We start from the raw sequence: 8165 nt of genomic DNA, 5'->3' as shown, positions 1-8165 counted from the left end.
AAGACTTCCCGATCAGTCCATGCTGGGGCCCTCTTTCTATTCTGAGATTGCATGGTCACCTCTGCTGGAGAGCTCTGCATCGTTGCCAATGCTGCTGAGCTCGCCACGATGTCCAAACAGGAAATGAGATTCAAACTGGCCAGACAGGAAAAGGAATTCAAATTTTCCCAGGGCTTTTCCTGTGTGGCTGGTCAGAGCATCTGAGCTCGGACTGCTGTCCAGAGCGTCAACAGAGTGGTGCACTGTGGGATAGCTCCCGGAGCTATTAGCGTCAAATTCCATCCACACCTACCCTAATTAGACATGGCCATGTCGAATTTAGCGCTACTCACCTTGTCGGGGAGGAGTACAGAAATCGAATTAAAGAGACCTCTATGTCAAACTAAATAGCTTCGTTGTGTGGACGGGTGCAGGGTTAATTCGATTTAACGCTGCTAAATTCGACATAACCTCCTAGTGTAGACCAGGCCTATTACTTTTAACCAAAGATAAAGAAGAAAACATACAGCTGATAAAAATTTCCGATTGGCATTATTGATGAAAAAATGTTTTCTTGATAGACCTCAAAATGTTCCTGGGGAACATATCAATTTCTATGCAATTTTGTTTAGGAAAAGAGTTATTGTACAGAGCATTATGAAATAAAATAAAATAAAAATAATTAGAAATAAATGTAAATAACTTAAAAATGCAATGTGATATAAAATAAAAATATCCTAGAAATTAAATTAAAAATGGGTAAATGCATTTTTAAAAGTAAAATTAGAATGAAATCCAACATTTGAAATCATGGATTTGCGGATGAAATGGAAGTTCGGGTTCTACACAACTCTCATCTTATGAAAACTGCAAATTTCTTACAAATTTTATCCAGAAATTTTCTTGTAAGAGAGGATCAATTTCTAGCTAACGCAGTCATTTCTAGCAGGATTTTTTTGTTTGTTTGCTTTGATTTTTAATAAGATCCCATCTCTATATGTTGAGTGTCCGACAGCAGGACAATGAAGTATTGTCCTAGGGAAGAATCATTTGTCTGATGATAAAAACTTTCAAATGGCTCTAATACAGGTCAGCGGCCCATTTCCACTGCAATTCACTTGGAGTTGGCTGCCCACACACTGCAAATCCCAGCCTTAGTTGTTTGTTTGTTTCTCTGTTGCGGCTTCCTCTAAAATATCGAATCCTGGCTTGTTTTGCCCATGGATCTCCAATCTATAAAGACCATTGCTCTGCTCTGCTCTGATACACCAGGTAGTGAAACATGTGACTCTTTGAACCAATACATTTATGTACTGTTGTACCTAAGCTCCATCACCTTAATATTTGAGTGCTTGGTGCCATCTGTCAAATTACTACATGAGTTTCCAGAGCAATTAATATTTTCTTGAACCTGCAGTCTGCTCAGATATGAAATCTGCCCCAGGGATCATGAGATGTCATTTCCCCTCCCCTGACCTGCATTCTCCACTCACCCATCATTCCAGTAGCCAGCATAGGGGGATAATTTAAAAAAAGGTTATGTTTTATTGAGTGACTGTTCTTCATTTATGTGGTATAATTCATTTCTTTCCCGTATACAAACCCCATGGAGAGTCCAGAGCAGGGAAACCAAACGTCCATCACAGAATTCATCCTCCTGGGATTTGGAGATCTCCAGGAACTGCAGATCCTTCTCTTCCTGCTGTTCCTAGTGATCTACATTGTGACCGTGGCAGGGAACATCCTTATCATTGTGTTAGTTGTGACTGATCAGCATCTTCACACCCCCATGTACTTCTTCTTGGGGAACTTGTCCTGCTTGGAGACTTGCTACACCTCCACCATCCTGCCCAGGATGCTGGCTGGTCCCCTGACTGGGGACAGGACTATTTCATTCAATGGGTGTGTCACACAATTTTATTTCGTTTGTTCTCTAGTTGCTACAGAATGTCTTCTCCTATCGGTGATGTCTTATGATCGATATTTAGCCATATGCAATCCACTGCACTATGCAACCCATATGAGTCACAGGTCTTACCCGAAGCTCGCAGGTGGCTGTTGGATAGGTGGCTTCCTAGGTAATAGCATAAATATGTTCTCAATGTCTCAGTTAACATTCTGCGGCCCCAATGGTATTGACCATTTCTTTTGTGATCTCATCCCCCTTGTAAAACTCTCCTGCAATGATCCTCACCTCATGGAAATGGTGACTTTCACACTCACCTTGCTTTTCTCACTGGTCCCATTCATACTTACCTTGATGTCCTACATCTGCATCATTGCCACCATCCTGAGAATCCCGTTCACCACCGGGAGGCAAAAGGCATTTTCCACCTGCTCTTCCCACCTCATTGTGGTGAGCATTTATTATGGAACTCCGCTGATTGTCTACATGTTCCCAACCACCAACATTCTGAGTGACTTCAAGAAAGTTCTGTCTGTCATCTACACAGTTCTGAGTCCCCTGGTCAATCCCCTATCTATCAATCTACTGCCTAAGAAACAAAGTGGTCCAGGAGGCCCTGAGGAAAGCTTGCAGGAAATTCAAGTTTAGACCATGCTAACCGGACAATTTCCTTGGGTTAAAATAGATATAACATGGGCTGGGGTAGGGCCTCAAGGAAACCTCTGGCCTTGGCCATAGGACGCCAGCACCGAACTCGTATTTGTCCACTTTTCAGCAGTGATGTAGGGCCAGTTTTTCCAGATACTTGGGGGCCAAGTGGGATTTTCCAAAGTCTCTGGGCACCTGGCCTGTGGGACGGGCCCTGGAGGAGTCAGGCAGGGGAACACTCACCTTCCCCAGGTTGGTGCATTGCTCCAGAGCCTCGGCATCTGGATGCCTGGTGTGGGGCTGCAGAGGATAGCAGAGGAGGAAGGCTGGGCAAGGGGTGGCTATACTGTGTATTGGGCATCGGGGGATGCAAATGTTAATGTGGCCAATGTTTTATGTCTACTTCCTAATGATCTCTACATGGCAGCTGATCACAGGGAATGGCAAATAAAATAATTCTTTTTAACTGAAATCACAGGTTGAATATTCCTTAAAGTGACAAAGAGTGAATCAACTTGGAACTAAAAACTTTACCCCCAGTGTGAGAAGATTCAGCTCTCGCCTTGTATTCTAGCCAATGTGCAAGTTAGACATACCCTTTGAAGAGTCAAGCAATGGGATTTCATCCCTGTCAGCATGGGCAGTATGTAATCTGCTCCTTGAGGAAGGCTAGTCCCCAGCCCCACTCCTTCTGCCTGAGGCCCTGCCCCCCATCCACCTCCCCTACCCCACCAGTGTCCTGAGCCCCTCTCTCCCCTCCCTGCCACCACATCCCGGGCCACACCTTCCCAGATTTCCCAGCCCCCCGAGCACCGGGCGGCATGGCCCCAGTGCCCGAGGGCCCCCAGTACTAGGCGGCCCCAACTGCCTCATGTCTCAGCCACAGGCTCTAGCCCCAGCCCCAGCACGCTTTCCAGAAGAGGAGCAGCCTGGCAGGGCTGGGTCCAAGGGGAAAGCGTCAAGCAAAAGGGGGCCTCGGGGCCGATGGGAGCAGGGACATGCTGGGCTGTTTGGGGACGCTTTGCCTCCCCCAGCCTACGATACGCACCATTCAGGCCTGTCAACAATGTTTTGCCAGAGATCGATTAAAAATACAAACAAACAAATCCCTTTTTCCAAAATACAACTATGCGAACCAGAAATAGTCTACATTTGGACATTATGAACAACAAAGCTTTGACACAAAATTATTCACTCTGGGGATAAATTGGAATGAGACCTTTCTGCATGGTTAGGGGGCAAAATATGGTAGGAGAGAACTGGGAATTATAACAATCTCTAAGGCCTGGTCTACACTACAGAGTTAGGTCTAAGGAAGCCCCCTTAAGTGGACCTGTTAATGTATGTGTCTACACTACCGGGTCCTTTACGTTGACCTAAGTCTCCTCTGATGTTGACTTTTGTAATCCACCACTGCAAGAGACATAGTGCTTAGTTAGATTTTCATGGGTCAACTGTGAGGTAGTGCAGATGCAGCGTTGTGTAATTTGACTTAATTGGCCTCCAAGTGGTGTCCCACAATGCTCATCTGTGGCCGCTCTGGAGATCATTCTCTACTCTGCTGCACTGCAGAAATATCCCCTCCCCTGCTAAAGCCCCGCAAACTTTTGAATTCCCATTTCCTGTTTGAGTGTGCCAGCTTGAGTACAACTGATCATGGAGACTACACGCCCCAAACACGCTCAGTCCTGGTCTGCACAGGAGGTGGTGGATCTCATCGCTGTGTGTGGGGAGAAGAGTCTGTGCAGGCAGAGCTCTGATCCAGCAGAAGAAACACTGACATCTATGCAGATCGCTCGTGGAATGGGGGAGAAGGGCTACATGAAGGACACGCAGCAGTGCCGTGTGAAAATAAAAGAACTGCTAACCCCAGGGTTCTGAGTTCAATCCTTGAGGGGGGCCATTTAGGGATCTGGGGCAAAAATAATCTGTCAGGGATAGTACTTGGTCCTGCTGTGAAGGCAGGGGACTAGACTCAATTACCTTCCAAGGTCACTTCCAGTTCTATGAGATAGGTATATCTCCATATTTAATTTAATGTGGACACCTCACAGGTGCATGAGTCTAGGGACAACAAGGAGGATTATATGGTGGATGAGGAAGAGGATGAGGAGGGTAATGGGAGACAGGCGAGTGGTGGATCCATTCTCCCCGAGAGCCAGGAAATATTTTTAACCCTGGAGCCTTGTGGGTCGCAGGACATGACGGTGGCTGACTGTGATGCCAGGGAAGGCACCTCTGGTGAGTATGTAGTTACAATCAAAGTCCAGTTAAATTTTAGTGGGTGCACACATTTGGTGGTATTGCATGTTTACTGTGAAGAAAAAGTGAGGTGCTGTGGTTCTCTGCTTACAAGAGGCCGCTCCCACTACGCAGAGGGTGGCCTCCGGAAAAGACTGTTTATGTGTACTGGGATAGCCCGGGAATCCTCCATGGATATCTCTAGGAAACTTTCATGGAGGTACTCTGCAATCCTTTGCAGAAGGTTTCTGGGCAGGGCAGTCTTATTTCTTCCACCATAGTAGGACACTTTCCCACACAACTCCTGAATTAATTCTGCTGGCATCATTGCAGTACACAGCGTAGCAGCATAAGGACCGGGTCTATTGCCATGCTTGCAGCATCTCCTTCCTTTTCGCCTCTGTTACCCTCAGGAGACTGATATCACATAGGGTCACCTAGGGGACATGGAGGAAGTTCTCATTAAAAGTGCTCTGACATGGAAAAAGGGGCATGTAGACCCTCCCCTCCCCCCCCCCACATTCCGGATCACCAAACCACATGGCCGCTAATGTACCTTTACTGTGCTCAGCCTGGTCGGCAAGTAGTTTAAAGTGGCTGATAGGGGACTGGGCCCCACATGAGAGATTCCACAATTTGGGAGTGTAAAGGTTCCCCCCTCCACCGCCCTGTTCGTAAACAGCTTCCCGTGGTGCTATGGGGAAGAGCCATTGTTCGACTAGCTACCTCTGCTCCTAACATGAGCCTGCCATAAACTTCATTAAAAGTGCGGTCACCCATGACCCGGGGCGGGGGGGGGCTACTCGCTATGGCTGGAGAAGCAAAATGGCACAGGGAACAGTTACTGATTCTCATTATGTTATGGCTTGTACCTAGTGCAATAAGGTTGGGTTTTTTTATGAAAACGGCCTTGCTATGGAAACATTTTATTCACATACAATGGGTCGTTTATTTTTTTCCCTGACTGACAGCTGAAAATGTTTCCTTAGGCATATCATCCACACCTGAAAGCAGACTTTCGCTGATTAGAAGGAGGAGAAAGAGAACGTGGGAGGACATGTTCACCGAGATAATGAAGTTGACGCAGAGCTAAGAGTGCGGAGGATTTCACTGTCCTAGAAGTTAGACATGGGCATGGAGAGCAAGAAAGCTTCCAATGAGTGAGAGTATGTGGCACAGAACGACATGCTTCTGATTATGGGGACTGGGTACATGTGCGCTTCTGATTATGAGGGACCAAGCAGACATGTTGAGGCATCTGGTTGAACTGCAAGAACAGAATCAGGAGGGTAGAGTCCCTCTGCAGACCCTGGTGCACAGCCAGCCAGCATCGCCTGGCACAGAATCACCCTCCCCCAAGTGTTCCATGAGGCGTGGGCAAAAACTCCATTATCCCTTTCACTTAACTCAGGGTGGGAGGATACAAGGAACAGAAGGCACCCATTCACAGACCTTTGATGGTCTGGAATGCGGTGTTATGTTACACAGCTGAAAATGTTTCTCCTGTTCCAACTTTACAACCCCTTAACCGCAAGGTTACCTTTTCTTTCTGTTTTCCCTCTTTACTTATGGTTGTTAAATAAAGTAAATGGATTCAAGAAATAAATGTTCTTTATTGAGTAGAAGCAGTGGGCTTAGGTGGTGGGTTGGCTTTACAGGGACAGTGATACAAGCCGGGGAAGGTTTGGGAAAGCACTATGCAGACAAGCAACTCACATTACTGTGACTCAAAGCCTCGCAGATATGCAGTGCCCCTTGCTGTGGTCTTCTTATTGCCCTGGTATCTGGATGCTCAAAAATGGCTGCCATGCAATTAGTCTCAACTGCCCACCCCGGCAGAAAATTTTCCCTCTTTTTTTCCACAGATATTATGGAGCACACAACAGTCAGCTGTAAGCATGGAGATATTCTCCTCACTAAGGTCCAATCTTGTTAGGAAACTTCTCCAGCGTCCTTTCAGGAGACCAAAGGCACATTCAACCACCATTCTGTACTTGCTGAGACTATAGTTGAATCATTCCTTACTGCTTTCCAGACAGCCGGTGTATGGCTTCATGAGCCATGGGAGCCAGGGGTAGTCTGGGTCCCCCAGGATAACTGTAGGCATCTCAATGTCATCAATGTTAATTTTGTACTCTGGACAGAAACTCCCAGACAGCAGCTTTTTGAATAGACCCGAGTTCCTAAAGATGCGCGTCATGAACCTTTCCTGACCATCCTACATTGATGTCGGTGAAATGCCCCCTTGTGATCCACTAGCGGTTGCAACACCATTGAAAAGTATCCCTTTCGGTTTATGTACTCTTTGGCAAGGTGGTCTGGTGCCAAGATGGGGATATGCATGCCAGCTATCGCCCCACTGCAATTAGGGAATCCCATCGTGGCAAAACCATCCACTATGTCCTGCACATTTCCCAGACTCACTGCCCTTCGTAGCAGAAGTCAATGAATGGCCCTGCACACTTGGAGCACAGCAGCTCCCACGGTTGATTTACCTACTCCAAACTGATTCCCCACTGACTGGTAACTGTCTGGTGTTGCAAGCTTCCAAATAGCAATCGCCACTCGCTTCTCCACTGTCAGAGCAGCTCTCATTTTTGTGTTGCTGAACTGCAGAGCAGGGGAAACCTCTGCTCAAAGTTCCTGGAAGGTGGCTTTCTGCATTTGAAAGTTCTGCAGCCACTGCTCATCATCCCATACCTGCAAAACAATGCATTCCCACCAGTCAATGCTAGTTTCACAGGACCAGAAATGGCGCTCAAAGGAGGCAAATAGGTGTTCTGGGCCTGAACCCCACACATGCCGGTTCTACAATGAGCTACATGCGAGTCTTGGGAGTGACCCCACCAGCACCCTCACAAGCAATGTGCAGTTGCTCTGTGACTGCCATCAGTAACTGAAGTGTTTTTTTCAATGGCTTGCAGCAGGGCTGCTTGCAGGACATCGCTATGTTCCACGCGGTGGACCCTACTTTGGCTCTGGAAATACTGCAGGAGAAAGCGCGAGGTGTTTGAGATGCTCATAGCAAGAGAGCACAGCTGAGCAGGCTCCATGCTTCTGGGGTTATGGCGTACGCACGGCGGTTTAAAGGTGAGAGAACCACTGCGTTTTTTGCCATGGATGTCAGGGAGGGAGCACAGTGCATCATGGGATGCCAATGCAATGTTCCCATTCTCACCTGCAACAATGTTTTGGTCCCATGAGGCATTGCACAAACTTCCCAAAGCACAATGCACCAAGTTGCATTTTGGGATAGCTACCTACAATGCACTGCTTTGTGCATTGATGCAGGGGCTGCAAGTGAGGATGTACTCCATCGAGACAGTGAGCATGGTGTGGACACGCACAATCGACTTCATTAATGTGGGCGCTCGAGGTCGAATAAGATAAA

At 47.1% G+C, this 8165-nt stretch overlaps 1 protein-coding gene across 1 annotated transcript; it reads left to right on the top strand.

The window, feature by feature from the left end:
- Positions 1–1585: 1585 nt before the first annotated feature.
- On the top strand, positions 1586–2533 carry LOC128846303 (olfactory receptor 6N1-like). The gene has a single exon (XM_054045301.1). The coding sequence runs from the start codon at positions 1586–1588 to the stop codon at positions 2531–2533; it is 948 nt and encodes a 315-aa protein (XP_053901276.1).
- Positions 2534–8165: the final 5632 nt, after the last annotated feature.

This window comes from Malaclemys terrapin, chromosome 12 (genome assembly GCF_027887155.1).
Source record: "Malaclemys terrapin pileata isolate rMalTer1 chromosome 12, rMalTer1.hap1, whole genome shotgun sequence".
NCBI classification, from domain to species: domain Eukaryota; kingdom Metazoa; phylum Chordata; order Testudines; family Emydidae; genus Malaclemys; species Malaclemys terrapin.
This window is presented reverse-complemented; position numbering and strand designations above follow the sequence as displayed.